Raw genomic sequence first — 20,154 nt, forward strand, 5'->3', positions numbered from 1 at the left:
ATTAGGCACTTTGTTTTATTTTGCAAAAAAAAAGTCTTTTATATATAAACCATTTCATTCTCTCTCAAAACATTCTACAACTATACAGCTGTTTGCTCCAACATTTGCATAGGAAATACCACAATACAAAAATAAGGTAGGGGGGAGGCAAAAGAAGCAAAACAGCAACCAATTTATGCATGTGTTTCCACGTATAAACATTTGAAGCCTTACAAAATTATTTACATCATTTGTCAACTATTTACATTAAGAGCAACATTTCTAACTATAACAAACAAAACTATAATTTATCAAGTATATGTAAAATTGTCTTAAAAAAAAGTCTATTGTATACCACAAATAAATAAAGACAAACAACAGTTTTAACAACGTTAGGTTTTCCTGCGAGACCCTTTTTTGGTATTTTGATTGTTTATTCTACCCTTTGGTTGACAGCTTAATATTACGGCTTGTGAACTCCAGACATTTTTACTTGGTTTGTTTCGTTTTCTCCTGTTGCCTGGCCAAATCCTGCATGGTCTAACCTCATCTTTGGCCCTTCACTTAATGTTTCAAGGCTGAACACTGTGGATCAAAGTCATTGTTAGCATAAAAGGGCACCACTTCACTGACTTCAGTGGAGTTTCAGCTACCTTTGTCAGCAGTTAATTTTCCCCGTGTGTATCCATTTGAACAGTGGATTAACTAAACTGCACTGTAATTTTAAATAACATTACTGTATCCTTTACCTTCTAGTAAATTACATGCAATATCCACATGAAAACAGATCATACTGGTGCTGAACCAGCTTAACATGTCCGTATATGAAAATTGCATCCTAAATCCTTCTTTTTAAAGTGATACTAAGTTTAGCTTATAGTAAGAGGTTTAACATTCTGTATACTGTAACTATCCCCCCGTTTAAGCTTCCAACATTTACTTTCCAGTTCACTTTAAATGTTTTACCCTTTTAAGCAATTTGAAAACAAAATCCTGCTTTGAATATTCAGTGCACACCATCTGAGTTAACAGGTACAAAACATCTGAATGTCTTGCTCATTTCTCTTAAGAGAAATGAAGCTAAGTTGGTACTGTTTTGAGAGGTATTTAAGTAACTTTTTGTGTAAATGTGCCGTTAACAAATGTAAAACAACTTTTTTTTTTCCAGATAATTCTTAGAAAATTTTTGCTTTAACCCTAAAAGCTGATTTGCATATTTACAAAATCTTTGTCATAGCAAACATGCAACATACAGAACAAAATGCTTTGTTCTATGGCTGTTTATGAATTTTTCTATGTATTTTATCTCCACAGAACGACTTAACATTTAAAAAAAAAAGCACAAGTACTAAAGAAATCCAGTAAAACCCTGACAGATTACAATGCATGGCTTTTCCACTGTGCCCATTCATCTGCAGTCTCTCATTAATTTGTTTACTAAACATTGTCACAATAATGACAGTGCTTTGGTCAAAACACCTAGAGAGAAAAAAACTGTGTGTGTAACGCTGCCATGTGTCAAGACATAATACTTGTAAAGAGATGAAACCTGCTGACTAAAGCCATATACACCCATTTGAGCAAACAAACGACTTGAACACTCTGGTACTGTGATATAGTGTCTTCCCTTTTTCTGCATAAATATACAAAATATACATTTTCCAGTTTTGAGATTTCTTTTAAATGGATGATCCATCCTCAAAAATTAAACTAATTTCAGTTGTAGGTTGAGAGTCATTAGGAAATTGCATAGATACAAAACAACCTCGGCAACAAGTCTAGCTTTCAGTTCTGATGCCTCTTCATGTGCAGAGCCAGGTGATCGGAGCGAGAGAAGCTGCGGTTGCACACAGCGCACTGGAAGGGTTTAGCCCCGGTGTGCTTCCTGTAATGGCGCGTTAATTCGTCTGAGCGCGCAAATCGCCAATCGCAGCCCTCCCACGTGCACTTGTATGGTTTTTCACCTGAAATCAGACAGAAGGAAGAGAAACATCAGCTGTGCATCTTCTGCAGAGAGCTGCATGAGGTTGACACGAGTAACACTGCTGTTCAATTTAAAGGAAATGACAACAGAAAAAAATCTGATATTTCCTAACTCACAGGCACGTTCTGCAGGCCCCAAATGAACAGCCCCTTTGTTTATTCTGAGCTTCCTGCTCAGAAATTCTGTAAATTAATACTTGGGTAAAATGGCATCAGGAAGGAAGAAGAAACTTTCACACATAAGCTGGTTACTTATACAAATCAGGGACAGTTACGATAGAGAAATGATCAGAGGTTTAAAAAAAACCTTCATGAGACTGAAATATGCTCCCTCACATTTGTCTCAGTATGAAAGGGAGCAGAGAGAGGAAAGCAGTCTCACATGACAACCTGGCCCAGTCTGTAACTTATGCTCGCACCTTTTAAAAAAGGATAAATTAAGTTAGACTGAGCTTTTTAAAGAGAAGCCTGAAGTGGGAAGAAAGATTCCTATAAAGATTCTTTGTAGCGTATAGATCGGTTCAAGGTCTTCTGAAGCATGAACAAAGGTGCAGTGTATTACAAATACAACTGGGATAATATTTTTTAAAATGTCAGAGGCAATAAAATCTTGTGGTACTCTGCTTTCAGGTAGCTATATATAGAAGAAGGCATCTAAAAGACCAAAGTCCCTGTTTTCAGAATTAAATGTCTACCATCAGGTAATCACATTGCAGAGGTGGCAAGTGCTTGTTGTTTCCATCAGGCTGTACCAATGCAGAGGGAATATGGCATCCTTGAAAACTTGCTATATTACTGAAACTCTGAATGCTACTTTGAAGTACCCTGCCAGTCCTGAATATGCTAGCTCAAGCACCCGAAATACATGCATTCATTCATTTTACAACTATAAATGAGGTCTTTGAAGCACGTCTGTAATTTATGGATTTGTTTTTTGAAATGGGAGAAGCACGAAGCCACGAAGTCAAGATGACTTCTGTGTGAAGAGAACTTTACATATTGGACATACACCTGCTCAGGAGCTGGTATGGACATGATGTCACCACACAAGCAAGCTTCATATAAATAAAGAAGCTAAGATTACCTATTTATAGGATATTGGTTGACGCTGTTTGACAAAAACACCTTTGGCACAGTCAATTGCTATCTATATCTTTTATATCAATTTGATTCTGGCAAAGAGAGAAAGAAAACCAAGTTTATCTGAGCACTCAGCAACAAAGTGGAGCAGAATCAGATGAAGACTTGAGCTTTCAAAAAAACTTTTTGCACCGTGGCTTAAAGACTTTCTCCTTCTCCATCTGGTCCCAGACCTTTACTCTAACAGCTTCAATCCTACAGCTCTATGGAGCAACTCATAATCTTCCCTGGTTTACTGTCATTAGCAAATGGAAAAGAGTCAGAAGACAGTATCCTGCCATCTGCTTGCTCTGCAAAGAACACCATTTGAGAAACATCAAAACGTCTCTTCAGAGACTCTAAATTGTAATTTAAATGAAATTATGAAACATGTTTTGTCTGTGAGTTTCTACTGCTTCTTCTCAACTAAGCAGTAACTCTCCATCTACTGCTAAAAGTGGAGTCAGCTCGCCATGGCAAAGTGACTTCATATCAGCAGCATGTTCACAACTAGAATGAGACTTCTACAAGATAAACTAACCAGCCAAACAAACCACTACCTCTTTGCATAAACTGCAAAGGATTTACTGAAATTGCAGTGGATAATAACAAACCTTAAGAAAACAACAAATTTGGGGCCAGGAATCACCTCTCGTAGTTCAAAATTAATTGATACATGGTAAAACAGATCAGTTTCTTGAAAATTTCCATCACAGTTGAATTTACTCTTCCTGACTAAAGACTGGAATGACCTACAAAACAGGATTTTTTTTTTGTTCCACGCAACATATACTGTAGATTAAAATACAGATCTCATTCAAATTTAGTACATAAAGCTTTTCTAACATCAGAGAAGTCAGCTGAGATAACACATTTAGTCTTCATAGCAGAATGACAGCAAAGGTCTCTATTCAGTGCAGGATCCTTTGCAGAATGTACGTCATCCTTCATGTATTTAAAATGAGTCTTGCTTTAATTCACGTGGAGGTCTGTAAAAGACTGCACTGCTGTTCCATAAGCGTAACATTAGAGAGACCTTCAGTGAATGTTTTGTGTTTTGTTGCACAAAAGTGTTACTCTTACATGTAAAGCACCTTAACTCAAAAACAATTCCCTTTTCTCTTTTTTCCTCTTTTCCTCCACGTTGGCTTTAAGCTCATCTGATCAAATGTTTCTACCTGGTTTAGAATTAAGTTAACCTAAATCCAGAATAGTCTCAGTAAGATGACACTATTACAAGTTCATGACCAATCTTTAAAAACTTTCACTTAAAACTGTCATAAATCCCATCCCATAATCCTTCCACCCTAACTGCCTGTAGAGAGCACAGAGATTTGGTCAGCTCTCTGTTTACTCCTGTCTTGTTTACCAATTTACAGATTAACACTGGGTATATGACAAACGGCAAAGAAGGTGGGGAAATAGCACTTATCAAAGAGAAGACCTGGACTATCTAGAATGAAACACTAAATGGGAACCAAGAGACTAAAAGCATACTTCACAGACTTGGTGTAGAGGTGATACAAGGTATGTCGAAATTCACTGAGTGCAACACTACATTGTATTATTGAAAAAGCAATCCCAAAATTGTCCTAGTAAGTAGCACCTGGCCCTAAGACCAAACAAAAAAATGTGCTGTCCTCCCATTCTATCTTGTTTTTCATCTGTGACAACACCTTGTGTGAAGACCCCTGCCATATAAAGCACCAGAAATTAGGACAGCAGTAAACCATGTGGCTTCTTGGACCCAACAGGTTCAAAGGAATGATGAATTCCTATCTAGAAAACTGTGTAGCTTACCCCATTGCAGTGGTCACCTCACCTATCAATGCTGCTGCTGTCAAGAAAGAGCCATGGGCACCTCACTGTCATGCAGTGCAGCACCAGCACAAGCAGAGAAGCTGTGCTTGTTTCTCCTTCCTGGACAAGTGCTGCAGACCTGAGTTGAACTGAACAGAGCTTGAGGACGCACCCAGGGGAACAAGGGGGTGCCTTACACAGATTGTTTTAACAGTGTTACTTTTATGTACTTGGAAATTAAAGCCAGAACGTTGCTTTTAACCCCTGCTTTGGCTAACAGTGAGAACTGGAAAATTTATTTTTAGCGCCAATATAGAGGCCCAGATTATTCTGAATAAATCCTAGGGGTAAAATACTGAATATCTATGTTTGTAATACTAGTTTCCGCTGGAAAGTTCTATTTAAGAACTGAATCAATTTCAAATGTTTTCCTTTTGGGCAAGAAGGAAGGGGGGCAAGAAAAAGAAGGTGGAGGTTATTTTCACTCCTTTAAAGATAGCAGAACAACTAGCTGCTAGTATTCGCTCTGTCAATCTATACACATGCTTTTTTGTCATTGAGCAGAAATAAGAATTTGGTTTAAGTTCCTGTGGCAAGGAAAAAAAAAAAGCCTCATGTTACATATTTTGTGATCCTATGTTCTTCTGTGCTGACTTTAAAGCTCTGAGAAATCTGAGTTTGAGAATTTATTTAAAAAAACAAAAAACAAAAAACAACACCACAGGTATACACAACAAGGGACACTGAACCCTTTATACACTATTTTCATTGGCTACATAGTAATGTAGATTTGTTTACTTTAATGATTGTGTGAAATACAGTAGCTGTAAAGTTTTAGAAATGCTTGGTTTTCCTCCAGCAATTTAGAATTTCTATAGGGTGTTAGACCAAGAACGCCATTGGTCATCAAATACAAATGCAGTATAGCTCAGTTACTGGAACACGATCACTGTATCAAACAGATATTTCACTGTAAAAGCAAGAAAACAGCTAACTCCTCCACTTCAGGGGAGCTTCCACAGGATTTGTTAGAATGTCAACACTGTTCAGCTAAAACACCATGGAGGAAGCTGGTACCGATTTCTAGCCAAATAGCACACTCCAACCCTTTCTTCCCAAGCCAGAAATATTATACACAGCACTTCTGGGAAACAGAACTGCTTTCCTTTAAATTATACTTCAACAGGATAGGGATTTCATAAGTTTAATTGGACTTTTGCATAACCTCCTTCCAGTATCACTCATTTTAAATATTTTGCTAGGCTTATGCATCACAAAATATATTTTAAGTTCTTGAACTGCTAATACGTATCCATTCTTCAGTTTTAAAAATAAATTTGTAGAGCATGAGAAACAGGCTTGTACTTGAGCACTGAAATTTTAATCACCAATGTTTAGTTTGGAAGCTCTTTTACGGAATGTACCTAACAAGAGATAAGAGAGTTTAACCTGAAAGGAGACTATTTTTCTTCAGTGTGTTTGTCTGTCCCCTAAAAATTAAAATAAATTATAATGCTTTAAGATTTCAAAAACGTCAAAAAGATGTATGCATACCTGCGTATAACATAGTAACCTTATTAGCCACTTCAATAGCTAAACGACACCAATGTAGATCCTAAGGTTTGGGATCCTTGTCAATATCTCATGAAAATTATCTGGACCACCAAGTCAATGCTGACTCTTCTTTTAATTTACCTACAGGCTGTAGTAGTTTAAAAACAGACCAAGTGTTTTTCTAGTATTAATTCTATCTGCTGGCAGTGACTGTCATTGCCATACTCACATGGGAAAGGTATGGTGCCATCCATGAGGTGGGTGACAGTCACTCAGAGGACATCCTTTATCCTACAATCCTTGTTCAAGAATCACAGAATAATCTGAGTTGAAAAGGACATTTAAAGGCCATCTAGTCCAACTTCCCTTCAACAAGCAAGGACTTCTACACTAGTTAGGTTGCTCAGAGCCTCATCCAGCCTGACCTTGAATGTCTCCAGGGACAGGACATTCGCCACCTCTCTGAACAACCCATTCCAGTGTTCCATTTCACCTTGTTGTAAATTGCTTCTTTCTTATATACAGTCTGTATCAACCTATCAGCCTTCTTTAATTTGAAACAATTTCCCCTTGTGCTATCACAAAAGACCCTGCTAAAGAGTTTGTCTCTTGCTTTGTTACAACACCCCGTTAGATACTGAAAGGCTGTAATCAGGTCTCCCTGCATCCTCAGAAGACACTTCCTTATAAAATGTTGTTTGGGAAAAAGAATCACTCGAAACCTCTGCTGGCAATGAATTTTTCCATTAACAAGAAAGTAAACTTCCTTACTCCACCAAAGAAGCAGCTGTATAACTTTATTTCTGTACTTCACTACTAGTATGGCCTTCTTAAAATATAAAGTTGTATGGAGTAAGGATCAGGTTTTCAAACCTAGTGAACTACTTGAAGAGTATAGGAGACTGATCTAAGCACATGCAACTATGCATTAAGAAGCCTTCATCAAATGGAAATATATGGGAATGCCAGAAGCTGCCACGTCTGACAGATCACGCATAATGACTCAAGTGAATTAAAAAGGGACAATTCCACCCAATGTCCCCCATTTCAAAGCTACTGCGGGACACAGGAGGGAAGAGTAGACAAAGTCAAGTGAGTAAGCACTAGAGTTGGCCAGAAGATGAAACGCTTTGTTCTCGTTCTGTTGGGAAGTGTTTTCACCTGATGCTGGAGCAGGGGGTGGGGAAAGGACCCCTTTGAAGTTCTGTGGAGAGGCATGCATGGCGTTCATGAGTCACTGACAAAGACAACACGTTTTTGCTCTCTTTGTGCCATATCACTGTCTGGCATCTACCTCTTTAGGAGCTAGAAGATGGACATGTCTGGCAATAGCAGAATGCCAGCCCCAGAAAGCCCAGACAACAGGTAATCCTAGCCCAAGCATAGCTGGCCTAGCTTCTGGGGTAAGACTCAGAACCAGCTGGAGCACACATCACTTTGTTCCCCTAGAATTGCTTCCCCGGAGGCAAGTGCCCAGCCTTAAAAAACATCCAACTAGGTACAATACCAAGGAGGGAGTAAAAACACTGGTACAAACACTGTGATGCAGAAACTTCCACATCATGTCCTGCTTTCAAACAGAGTACTGCAAAGGCTTCTGACATTTTTGCTTTTAAGTTTTTTACATCTTAGAATCAGTTGTCTAAGAATCCTGACATACTACAGTCTTAAAAAGCTAAGTTTTCCCTTTCTTTTAGTGTGCCTGACATAGCTTTACTCTAGGTTAAAGCACGACTGTTTTAAACTCCTGCCTCTTCCTGGCTAACTGGAATTGAAAGCAGTTGGTTGAGTACCCTGCCCTCAATCAAAAGAAATTTCTAGCTCTGAAAATTTACCTAAACTTAGATATCCATTCTATCATTGACTAAGCTGTCACTGTTAGAAAGTGTCTTTTGTCTTTTTTAAAGCAGTTTTTGTTGTTGTTGTTCAGAGAAAGAACAAAAAGCAGGAATTTCAAAATTAAAAAAATATATATCCCTCAACTGCTTAAAAGCTCTTTAGTGCATTGAAATTCTCTGTGTTGTCCAAGTCAGAGAGGGATTAGAAGGCTGAGAGCACACGTAGAAGCTGAAGGAAATCCAGCTTATTTTTTGAGTGATGAAATAAATATAGTCCTTGAAATAAGCAGTCCCCCAGCGATACGAATGTGTAACACATGCTCTGCATTTAAAAATGTGATACAAGTCTGTGCCTAGTAATGCCTATTGGGTGACCACTACTTAGCAACAGAACAGGATTTTTAGGAATTCCGTAACTCAGTTGTTTCTCCTGGTACATCCCATCACTGGCAAATCAAGAAGTATTACATCTCTTTCTAACAAAAGCATGAAGAGGAAAAAAAGACAAGAGTTTGGTAAAGCAAAGAGGACAGTAAAAAAATGTTACGTATCATTCAGTTTCTGACTACAGCCACACAAAGGCATTATCTTCTGCGAGCTCCCAGCAATGTCTGAAGCACTCTTATTTTTCTAAGTGTTGTCTTACGCAGTTCAAGGATTACTGGGGAATCTTGACTGGCCTGTGAAATGGTTTATTTTCTTTCTGGCATAACATTCTGTCTTAACAGAGGTGGTCTCTCACAAGGAGATATGCAAACAGAGGAAAGGAATTTTTTAAAGTAGGTTTATAAGAAATCCATGCCATCTGGGGCGTATGGCTGTGTCTACAAGTTCTGTGCTCTGCTGAAGAACGCATTTCCTCATCTACGCCTGTGGTGCAAGAACAGCTCTTTAGCTCTCACACCAATAACACTGGCTCTTGTGTAGCCAGATAAGAGGTGCTCTTAACGTGGAATTCATTAAACCTGCTGTAGACTTCCAGATTTCCATCTACTGTACACACACACAAAAATTGAAAGCAATACATTAAAGCTATTTTAATTCAAAGCGAAGTGCTGTACACTTGCCAAAAATCAAAGGTTTTAATATGTCCTTAATCAGAGTTGTTAGAGATCACCGAATATAAATGCAGCCTGACAGGACGAGAATGCTGCTACCAAGATACTCAGACTAAACTAGGACATTACTTACATGTTTCTAATCTTTCACCAGTGGGAGGTACAGGTCATCTAACAAACAACAAACAACGCTACTCAGAACATGTTCAGTGGAACCAGGAGTCAATTGTCCAAGTCAAGCTGAGAAATTAATTACAATAAGGAATGTCTATTCAAATAATGGAAAATTTTAATCACTGGCAATTGCTGTGAATCTTGGACTATATTAGTGTATGTAGGGCGGTCTCAAAATGAACTATATTTAAATCCGGTCTCTTAGGTCAACAGTTTCCTTATCAGGAATCAAATATCCTGGAACTGAAGTTTAATCCTCTCAGGGAGCAATTGACAGAAACAACATTTTTTTTTTTTTTAAAGCTTTCATGCTTAAAGGGACTTTCTAGGCTTTTAATCAAAAAGAAAATGTTAGGCTTTTCTTTTAAGTATCTCAAATCTAACAAAAGTATCCCTCACCTGACACCTCGGAATTTAATTCCCGCATCCAAAAAATTGAGTGCCAGACACTGACGTGAATGGCCAGTAATACTTAATTAAAATTTAGGATTATATTGCTAAGACTTCGCCCAGAAAAGCACAATGCATTCAAGCATGTCTCGTTTAGGTTATGACTACAGATGAAGAGCTGAATCAATTAATCCAAAGGTCTGCAATCATCCACAAAGTGTTTGAAAAATGCATTATTTTCCCTTAAACTGTGGTTTGCACAGGAAAATAATGTACTTCCATTTCTCACACAGGCAACTAATGGATTTAGCAGAATTCATAAATAAAAGATACCAACATATTCTCCAGCAGTGTCTAGCAATATTGCACTTTAATGCACTTTGTCAACAATTTTATTTAACTCTCCTCCATTTTTCCTTATTCTCTCTACCAATGATGGCATTTACTGACATCTCCTTAAAGTATAATCAGAGCAACTGACTCACTCAACAGGTTAAAGAAACAGAATCTGTACGTACTTAATAGCTATTTTCACGATCCAAAGGTTTTTTTCCTGGATAAAGTGTTGCTACAGACACAGAAAGCTGCTACTATGAGCAAGGCAGTCTTGAGCTTCAGTTCCCCACTTGTATAACACAAGCAAAATCCTTCACCTAATTCTCAGGACTGGGATCAGTATGTGTTTTTTGTGAGGTGCTTTTTTTTTGGTAGGGTCCACTGTCACTTGTACTCCCTTCTAAACAGTGGGTATCCTGAGCTTCTAGGCAATTCTTTAAGGTACCACTGTTAACATGCATAGATCTACAGCTACAGTAAATTCAGAACACAAAGTCCTACGGACTGTTAATGTCTACCGCACACAACTGGTTCTAATTCTGGTGTATACAAACTAGTTCTGGATCCACCGAGGCAGAGATCTAAATGGAAGTAAAATGTTTAACACCTTGAGGAACCGCATAAGCTAGCAGCTGTCCCATGCCGATGCGGCATTTGAAATAACTAGGGCTGGTGGAAGTATTTTGAGTGCATCTCATTTAGAGAAATGCCGTTTCTCTTAAGTTATCTCAGCTTCCACTTCCCATCACCAAATACAAACTAGATCTATAGATAGAGATGAAATAGTTATGCAGTTAATGTTAGAAACTATTAATGGCAAATCAACCATGTGATCAGAGAACATGCCTGTACGAAGATTCTGTGTACGGAAAACCAGTACACAGCTGGAAAACGCCCTCAGTGCCTTGATGAGTTCAAAACAATGATAGATTTTCTTCTAAAAAGCCATACAAAATTCTCAAGTGTGCAACTGTTCACAGAAATAATAGAAGAAACAACCTAGAGCCAGCAGCTCTGTTGTAGTGTTACAGGTAGTGTATTCCAGGTGTCTGCATATTAAATGCTCAACTTCACGAGTCCCAAATTTTTACATATAAAGAAATGTAACAGGTTTAAGTTCTACAAAACATGGTTCTAAAGGATTATGTATGTATGTATCTACTCATGTGTTACAGGAGAAATCTAATGAGATTATCTACACAATGAATTGCTTCGCTCTGACATCTGGCATGTTCTTCTAGTTGGACACAGAACTGTTATGTCAGTGTCTTAAAGTAGTTTTCATGTTGGACAGCCTGCAATAAATGCATAACACCCCCTAATATATACACCAGTTGCACAATACAAGTTATGAAACTTGTTCCATGACTAACGGGTATAATCATTTTAAAAGAAAATCCCGGCTTCGAGAAGTCAAAAAAAAAAGTCTAATCTATTTTGACAGATGCTCCAACAGGTATTTCAGTATGATAAGTATTGTCCTACGCGTCTTGGGAATAAGTAACAGCAAATTAAGGTCCCACTCTGAAGTGTTTAAGCTTTTCAAATGTACTGGACATCTGCTCTACAACTGCACAGAGATGGATACACAATGCTATGTTTCTCCACAGCAGCCGAATGTTTGTGTATATTCCAGATTTTGCGTTACCAGTTTATCAACAACAAAAACTTACTTCCTAATTTACAAACACTAAAGTAGTATCTAGAGGAAGGAAAGTGGATGCTTGCTTCAGCAGCTGAAACATAGATATTAACCTTGTTTCTCTGTGTGAATGTTGGAGAGAGTGAATATGGCGTCCAGCATAATTCCATTACGTACCAGCTTATGCTATCTGACTTGCTGCAAGGTAAACATGCAAGAAACACGTAAGAAAAGAGAACGGCATTTTGCTCTTGCCCATTTCCTAGCGTTAGTTAAATGTAAAAGTCTGAAAGTGCATTTGTATTTGATTTAAAACAAACAAACAAAAAAAACAAAACAAAACAAAAAAACTACAGCCCACATTCCACCTATCAAAAATAACATTTCCCTGAAGTTTGTTCTCAAAGAACATCTTTTAGACCTGGTGAAAGCCATTCAGAAGAGAAAGACTGCTAAATAAATACTTTGAAAAGGCTGAGATTTTCCAATACAAAAGGAAAACCATAAGGTCTGTCTTGACTTTTAATGGCAGACAAACTTTGCTGCAGGCTCTTTTATTTTAAGATGACAGATTGCTAAGAAGGGCGGGGGCTGGTTGGGATGAGAGAGAGAGACTGCAGCCAATTTTGAAAGGTATTGTTAAGAAACTAAGAATAAGGAGAAAACAACTTCAGTGGTCCATGATTACTAAAGAACGGGTTTAGCCAGATAAACAGGTCTGCTATCCCTGAAGGGATTTGAAAGAATATCACACACAACTTTATTAAAATGGATTACGTGACAATTACTTCAGACTTTGAAGGTAAAAGCTTCACAAGAGTCTTAAAAATAATAATAAATTAAAACCAAGACTTAGTAACACTGCATGAATGCATAGTCCTAGGGGACTAGGTACATGCAAAGTGGACTGTACACACAAAGAAACACCTCCCCGAAGTTTAGCACCAAGTCTCCCTCTTTTGAGGCAAGGTAGAGAGATCCCCCTGCACTCCTGAGGGAGCCCCGAGGGCCCCCAGAGTAACTCCACCATTTCCCTGAGATCGTTTCCATTCATGCTAACCTTCAGTTGATTGATTTATGTGGTATCTGTACGTCAGAGATCCTGCTCGTAAATCGACACGTTTCAGCCGTATCTTAAGCGAGAGATTACAATCTGTACTGGAAATCTTCAAGTATTAAATGAATATTCAAGAAAGCTAAACTAATCCAAACTCTGAAATAATGCAGGTAACAGGATATGGACTCGCATTCTTGCATGTTAGCACTTCAGACAGTTTATCCCTTCATTCACCTCCCCAGAAGACCCTTTGTATTCTAGGCTTGCTTAAATTCACCAGATTTTTATCTCCAACATTCTTGTTTCCATGAATACATCAGCTTCTCTGACCTCTACACATTAATCCACATTTCTAAGGTCAAACATCTATAGGTAAAAAAGTGAAGGTAACAATAAACATTAGTGACTCTATGCAGTATGTATTAGGAGTGTATATATTTCTGTGCAAACATTAACTTCATAAACCCTGAAGTCATTACCACTGAAGGTAAAAAAAAAAAAAAAAAAAAACACAACAAAAACACTGATTTTAAAAAGGGAAAGTGGTACACAATGATGCCCAAGTAACACTCATTTTTTTGGAGTCGAACTTTGCTTTTATCTTCTTCTTAGTTACTGTAAAATAGCAAGTGACATTTAAAACTGAGACTCAAGCACTGGCTAAATTGCACGGACACAACTTAAAGGTTATTTATTAAAGACCAATAGTATTATACTGTCTGACATTATTCAGGTTTATAGTCTCACAAAAATATTCTTATTAATCTAGTCAGTAATGAGTGACTATACGTATCAAAAGCACTAAAGTGTTCTTGTTTAGTCTATTATGAAAATAAAGCAGTAGAGTTGCTCAGAACTTTTTTAAAAAAAAACAAAACTGTGAGTGCAACACAGATAACTCATTTATCAAAACAAAATTTCCATAGTAACATTTAGCCTGGAGAAACTCAATTTCTTACGATAATCTAACAATCCATTCAGAACAGCTGAAAACACAGCCTTGTTTCCACAGAGACAGCAAAGCATTTTGCTGGATCACAGCTCACGTTAAATTTTGTTTTGACTTTTGGTTTAAACTTAGGTGAAAACTCATTACTTGAACAGCACAACCTTAGTGCTGGCAGCCTGCTTCAATAAGCAAACTGCTTGAAGCGCAACTTCTGTTTTGCTTTAAATTGATGTTTGCAGGTAAGAGTTCAAGCTCATACTCCATTTTAAAAACACAGGTAGTAGTCCCCTTCCTTTTTTTTTTTTTATTTTGTCAAATAAATAAGTAATTGTCTTTTTACTGTAAAGTAAAAATTGTCTTCTTACGGTAGCACAACTAGTTTTGTATTAAGATCCCAGAACTGTCCTAATAGCTTTAAGTGTGCTGTTGGGGAGCTCAGCATTCCTCCCCTTGCCTCCTTTGTCTACACAAGTCCATCCTTAGGAGCAATCCCTACGAAGTTCTGGGTTTTGAAGGCTTGGCTCCCATGCGCATGAATAAGCAAAGTTTTGTCCCAAGCCTGCCTTGGTGTAGGCCCACGAGCTGCAATTGTGTCAGTATCTGCATGCAGAATTCGATCAAGATATAAAAACAGATGTTACACACTATCACTCTGCACTTTCATTTCCTTCATTCTAGTGTCTTTCACTAGCAGGAAAAAAAACAACTGTAGAACTCTTTGTCTTAAAAACCAAAGAAACAAAAACACATAATGATATGCAAATGGAGATGACTTCAGAATTTTCAAGGCATTTTGGAAAAAAAAAGTTTAAGATTAAACAACTCTGAACAGGTCAGTGAGAAGGCTCAAAACAGAAAAACTATTTATGTAGATAAATCTTCAAATTCATGATGTTTACTCTGATGAATTCGTTATTCATAAGAAGTTTTTTTTTGGGGGGAAAAAAGTAGTATTTTCATCTGTTTTATTCTTAACATTATTCCGAGTTTTGCATTGTGAAAAGCTGAACACTGCATTTAGAAAAAAAAACAAAACCTTTTCTTCTCACGGACCAAACCTGAAATTTTTCTTAAGTGCCTGTCTGATCCCATACCACTCTACAGAAATGGGGAGAAGATGGCGGATCAAACACTTTTGCCTTTTCAGAGATATATAAGCCATTAATGAGCAAGAGACAATGAGAGCGAGTACATACCCGTGTGAGTTCTCAGGTGTGCTTTTAAGTGAGAAGACTTCGTATACACTTTTGTGCAGCCTAAAACAAGACAAAATAAGAAGGGAAAGAAATGCTTCAGTAGGGAGAACAGGAACACTCCACATTATGCTTAAACTTCCTCATTCAGTGCTGAGGTACTATCTGGAAGCATTTAAGTTTACTACCTTCTGGCACGATAACCATTTAGAAGTATAATTTAATACAGAAAGTTCCTAGGGAGACATTGCTTTACATAGAAAAAAATATATATATGTTTCTGGGAGACTTACTACCTTCTAATGTAGTATAAAACAATAGCTGCTAAAATCTACATGGCTCCATAAATCTTTCTACTTACAAATTTGTTTTTAAATTCCTAAAGCCAGTTCACATAGAATTCTCTCTCACTTCTCCATTTTATGCATTTATCACATTGATCAGGTGATATACCGCTGTGAGTTATAATTGTAAAGGGAGACAGAACCAAGGGCAGTGACTTTCTTGGTGTGCACAAAGTGGTGTGAGCATCCTGCATCTGGGATCACATATTACTGGAAGGAGTAGCTTAAAGAGTGAGGTTTTTCTTCCAGTGCAACATATATTCCCTCTAAGCCTATCCTCTTATGTGCAGTTTTCAAAGGTAACTTTAACGGCTTTATCCAAGCAGATGAATTCCTTATTTATTGTACCAAGGGAGGTACAGCCACTGCCTCAACTGCCAGGAGATGAAGTCTTACAGAGCAGAAGCTCAGTTTGATCCTATCACAGGTATTAGGGAAGTTTGGACATGAGCTGGACACCCACTCTGACGCTAATTAGAGATGGACATCTAGCTAATTTTTCCCCCCCCCCAATAAAGACAGAGCACAACTTTTTTAACATAGTAAAGTGAGGTCAGGAGCTTGACTGTAAAAATGACATGCAGAAAATGACAGGCACTATTTAAAGAATGTAAGTACACACCACACAGAGTAAGACGCTAGAGAAATTCCACTTCAACAAGAAATGATTTGATTCTAAATATAGTAAAGAAAATAACTTATGCCTAGTGTATGACTATTCACACTTTCTTATTCCCAGAGGCGTGATCGCTGGAACATGCTGCTTACCGGGATAGTCACAGTAGTGGATGCGTCTTTTCTCCAAATCTGGGTTACTTCTTCTGTTGTATCTGACTGGCTGTATGTTCTGGGGTGTTATTGGCAGAGTTGCAGGTAAATTTGGGTTGTGAATTGCCAGCTTGGAAGCTATAGTGGCAGCGTATGATGGAGGAGGAGTTAAATTCTGTAGCATCTCTGCTTGTCTATCCGGACTGCCAGGCTCTGAGCTGGGGGGAGAAGGGGGGAAGTAGGTGGCCTGCTGCTGAAGAAATTGGTTTGGCATTGTATATGAGCATGGGGGAATGCCCTGGAACTGTTTCATTGCAGTCTGTGGGACAGCCGGGGAGAGGGTGTTGAGGCCTGACATGGCTGATGGCATGGAGACACTGCTAAGGGAGTCCATGACGGCTGCCTGAGGGGCAGCACTGGGCATGTCGAGGTCCGGCGAGCTCAGGAGTTGGTAAAGCTGGCCCTGCTGGGGCGTGACAGAAAGGTGGACATCAGGGGTCGGGAGCTCCTGCTTGATGAAAATGTTGTTCACATCGGGCGTCTGATGAGAGCTGAAAATGCTGGTGAACTCAGGGAGGGCCTGGGTAGGGGCAGGAGTGGGGGCAGCAGTTTCGCTCTGGTGACTGAAGATGGTGACGGGCTCAGTCTTGATGTGGGGGACGCAGGGCCGCTGGGATTTGTACAGGCCGGTTCTTAGGTGGCTGATGTCAGGGAGGAAGACGTTCATGTTGATGCTGTAAGGCAAGCCTTCGCTGTCAGTGAAGAACTGGTCTACGACTGAGGCACTATCTCTTCTGTACTTCTTATGCTCAGAGATGACTGGGACGGGTGGAAGCTGAGGTGCCAGGTATTTCTCCATTTCACACCTTGTCTGCAAAAACAAAACGTATGATAGCCCACATGACTGGCTGCAAAACAGGGTGGCACGTGCACAGCGAGAGTTGGGAAACAGAAAACAGCCGCTCTCCTGCCAACCATGAGCTACCTACAGAGGGAAATACCAACACCACTGAGAATGGGAAGGCAAAACAAAGGCGGGCACAGCTCACATAGAGCGGTGCCGAGACCCATCGCGTGCCTCAGCCCATGGCAAGCTTTCATCTCGTGTCTATAAGACAGCCCCACACGGAGAAATGACAGGCCCCGGCCTAATCTACAGATCTCGCCCTCGGAATTTGCTGTCGAACAAGGTCGCTGCCGATCGGTTTCACTCACTCTGCTTTGAAATGCGAACTCTGGGAAGCCACATCCCCAGACAGCCGTTTGAGCTAACACTTCAAACGATGTTTATACGTGCCCGATTCCTGCGCTTCCACGGTTTTTCATGCTTAGAAGAAAGGCGTTCGATTAGAAGTATAACACCGAAGCGTAAAGGTATAAATAAGGCCGAATAAAAGAAAGGCAAGTCGGCCGTATTCGCTCACCCTTTATGCAAAGCGTCTCACTAACACTTCAGAAATCTGCACAGCGGTGAACAGCAGATAAACACGTCCCAGCTCTGCCCGAGTCCCGGGAACTCTGTAATTACGGGGATCGCTGCCCCGGTGCAGTGGTGCCGGGGAATCCGTGGGCGGCAGCGCCTGACCCCGCACACTCATCGGCCAGGCATGTGTCGAGCAACACTAGTGGGCAAACGCGGCATTCCCCCTCGCCCCGTCAGGGCTCATTCCAGACCCGGCGAGCACCCGAGAAGAGAAAGCGGCTGATAAACAGCCTCCCCTGCTTTAAGTGGCTTTCAGGACGTTTCTTCAAAGCCCACCAGTAAACAACACAAACAAACAGAGACGCATTCCCTCGCTTTGATCTGGGTCTGCCCTAACACGCCAGGCTGCTTTCCGCCTCCCCCCGTTTACAGCGGGACCGCTTTGAAGCCGGGACCGCTCCTCTCGGAGGGGCACGGCGCGGGCCGGAGGGCGGCCGGCAGGCAGCTGTCCGCAACGGAGCCGATCCCGAGCAGCGTTCCGGGACGGGCAGAAAGTCCCGGGAAGTCCCCGCCGCCCCCACCCCCCCCCCCCCGCTACCCGAACATGACTCTCCGCGTGGGCGAGGAGGACAGGCGGCCGCTCTAATTCTGCCACCGGGCAAGTGCACGGGCGGCAGCCGGAGCTCTCAGCTGCCCCCGCCCCGCTGTCCGGAGCCCCCCGCTCGGCCCGGGCCCGCGGCGCGGCCCCACCCCGTCCCGCCCGCTCCTACCTGCACCATCTCCTCGCCCGGCAGGGCCGCGCCGCCGCCCCCTCCGCCGCCCCCCGGGTGCTGGTGCTGCTGCTGCGGTTGCGGCGGCGGCTGCTGCTGCTTCAGGTCCTCTCCGGGGAAGACAGGCGCTTCCCTGGCCCCCAGCACGGGCTTGAGCTGTGCGAACACCGGCTCCTCGGGCATGGGAGCCAGGCGGGCGCTCATGGTCAGCACCCGAGTGGCCATGGGCAGGGCGCTGCGGTGCGGCACGGGCGGGCTGCCCGCCCCGGCGCTGGGCTCTGCCCGCGGGCTGCTGCGCTGGACTGGGCGGCGGCTGCTCGGCTCTCACTAGCCACGAGCCCCGGCCCGGCCGCGCATCCACTCGGGCGTCGTCAGTGCCTCCGCCTGTACCTGGCGGCGGGTGTCTATCGCGGACACGCGCCCGCCTCTATTTCACCCACCCCACCCCCTGCACCCCACCCAGTCCTGCGAAGGGGCGGCCCGGAGGCTGCCCGGCCCACGGGGCGCACGGCGAGCTGCGCGGCGGGCTCCTCCCCGCGGCGTGCCGGGGCGGCGGCGCTGGGCTGCGGGGAGGCAGCGGCTCTCGTCCGGCCCGGCGCGCTTCGGAGCGCTCGGAGCCGCGCGGCTCCCCCGGCTGCCACGTTCCAATCGGTTTTTAAAGCCTTTCACTCACGTTTTTTTTTTTTTTTTTTTTTTTTTTTTTTGTCCCGGAGGCAACTCGCAATCGGAACCCGCTGCCCGTCCCCGCGCGTACGGAAGGAAGAAGAGGCGGAAAGGAGACGGGCACGGCCGCTGCTCTCCCCTTTTTCCTTCTACTGACGCGGCGGGCGGGAAACCGGGACCGAGCTGAGGCAGCGCGCCGCGCTCCGCTGTGAGGGGCGGGCACAGCTCCTCGCGCTGAGGGAGCCCGAGTTCGGGCAGCGTTAACACCTGTGCACACGCGGATGCCCCTCGTGTATCCCTGCTGTAGCCTAGCGAGGCTCCAGGCTGCCGCTGTGAAGTGAGAAGTTCGCTCTGTGGCAGCTCTAAAGAAGCGGAGCTACCAACTGTGCTGCCCGGAGCTGCGTTTCTCCAAGAACAGCGGCGCGATGCGGGGCTGGGCAGCGTTTGGTGCGTGCGTACAGCAGCAGCTTGTGTAGATCATACGGCTGCTGTAACCGAAATGTATCAGACTTGCAGACTTTAATTATATGCTTTACCTCCATCTGATTAAAAGGGTGATAAACAAACCGTTTCAAAACTCTTTTTTTTGTTTCCCTTTGTGCTGTGTATGTCTATTTACACACGGCCTGCTCGGGCGAACACTTTGCAGATGTGTATACACATCTCCAGAAGCACCTCTCAGTGTTGGTAATTTTTCTAAAAGGCCGCAGTTGGGGCTGAGCTGCAGGTAAACAAATGCAGCCCCACCACCTCCTGTTGTGCTCACGGCGTCCCGCTCCTACAGCCTTTTCTGAAGCGGCAGTCGGTGGAAGATTACTAAAGAGCAAGCAATTGTGAAGAGTCAATTTTTATTTTAGCATTTCTGCTGTCAGTAACAATTAGTGACAGTATGTAATAGGCAGTCAGATCGCTTCTGACTTCCTGCTCGGGTTTGCTGATTGAGCTACAGAGTGCTGCACTATGTAGCTCAGAGATACTGCACACTGAAACCTTGGGTTAGGGCAAAATAGCCTCTTTTTGGAGTTTATACCTCTTTCAAAAATAGATTTTCTTTACAATGTGAAAGTCAGAAATAAACTGCCAACTGATATGATTCCTAAATTGAAGCAATGGT

The 20,154-nt window shown here is 41.9% G+C and overlaps 1 protein-coding gene across 4 annotated transcripts; it reads right to left on the reverse strand.

The window, feature by feature from the left end:
• Window position 1: 1 nt before the first annotated feature.
• On the reverse strand, window positions 2-18,786 carry KLF5 (KLF transcription factor 5). 4 transcript variants are annotated; one of them, XM_031606547.2, is made up of 4 exons: window positions 18,378-18,785; window positions 16,185-17,055; window positions 15,076-15,135; window positions 2-1,943 (listed from the first exon to the last, which is right to left on the reverse strand). In XM_031606547.2, exons 1-4 carry the CDS (start codon window positions 18,600-18,602, stop codon window positions 1,765-1,767), a joined length of 1,335 nt encoding a protein of 444 aa, XP_031462407.1. In that variant the 5' UTR covers window positions 18,603-18,785; the 3' UTR covers window positions 2-1,764. The 4 variants fall into 4 exon arrangements, with proteins under 4 accessions (XP_031462407.1, XP_089987000.1, XP_089987006.1 ...); XM_090130874.1 differs by lacking the exon at window positions 18,378-18,785 and adding an exon at window positions 17,609-18,172; XM_090130880.1 differs by lacking the exon at window positions 18,378-18,785 and adding an exon at window positions 17,400-17,598.
• Window positions 18,787-20,154: the final 1,368 nt, after the last annotated feature.

Source organism: Phasianus colchicus, chromosome 1 (genome assembly GCF_987193195.1).
Source record: "Phasianus colchicus chromosome 1, bPhaCol1.hap1.1, whole genome shotgun sequence".
Lineage (NCBI taxonomy): Eukaryota > Metazoa > Chordata > Aves > Galliformes > Phasianidae > Phasianus > Phasianus colchicus.

What these genes read in the sequence shown, in the direction of transcription:
- KLF5 (XM_031606547.2), bottom strand. Translation starts at nt 18,602, where the DNA reads ATGGCCACTCGGGTGCTGACCATGAGCGCCCGCCTGGCTCCCATGCCC. An exon ending in CCACTACTGTGACTATCCCG is followed by an intron (nt 15,136 to 16,184) that starts GTAAGCAGCATG and finishes GTCTTGTTTTAG; the next exon opens with GCTGCACAAAAGTGTATACG. An exon ending in ACACCTGAGAACTCACACGG is followed by an intron (nt 1,944 to 15,075) that starts GTATGTACTCGC and finishes GTCTGATTTCAG; the next exon opens with GTGAAAAACCATACAAGTGC.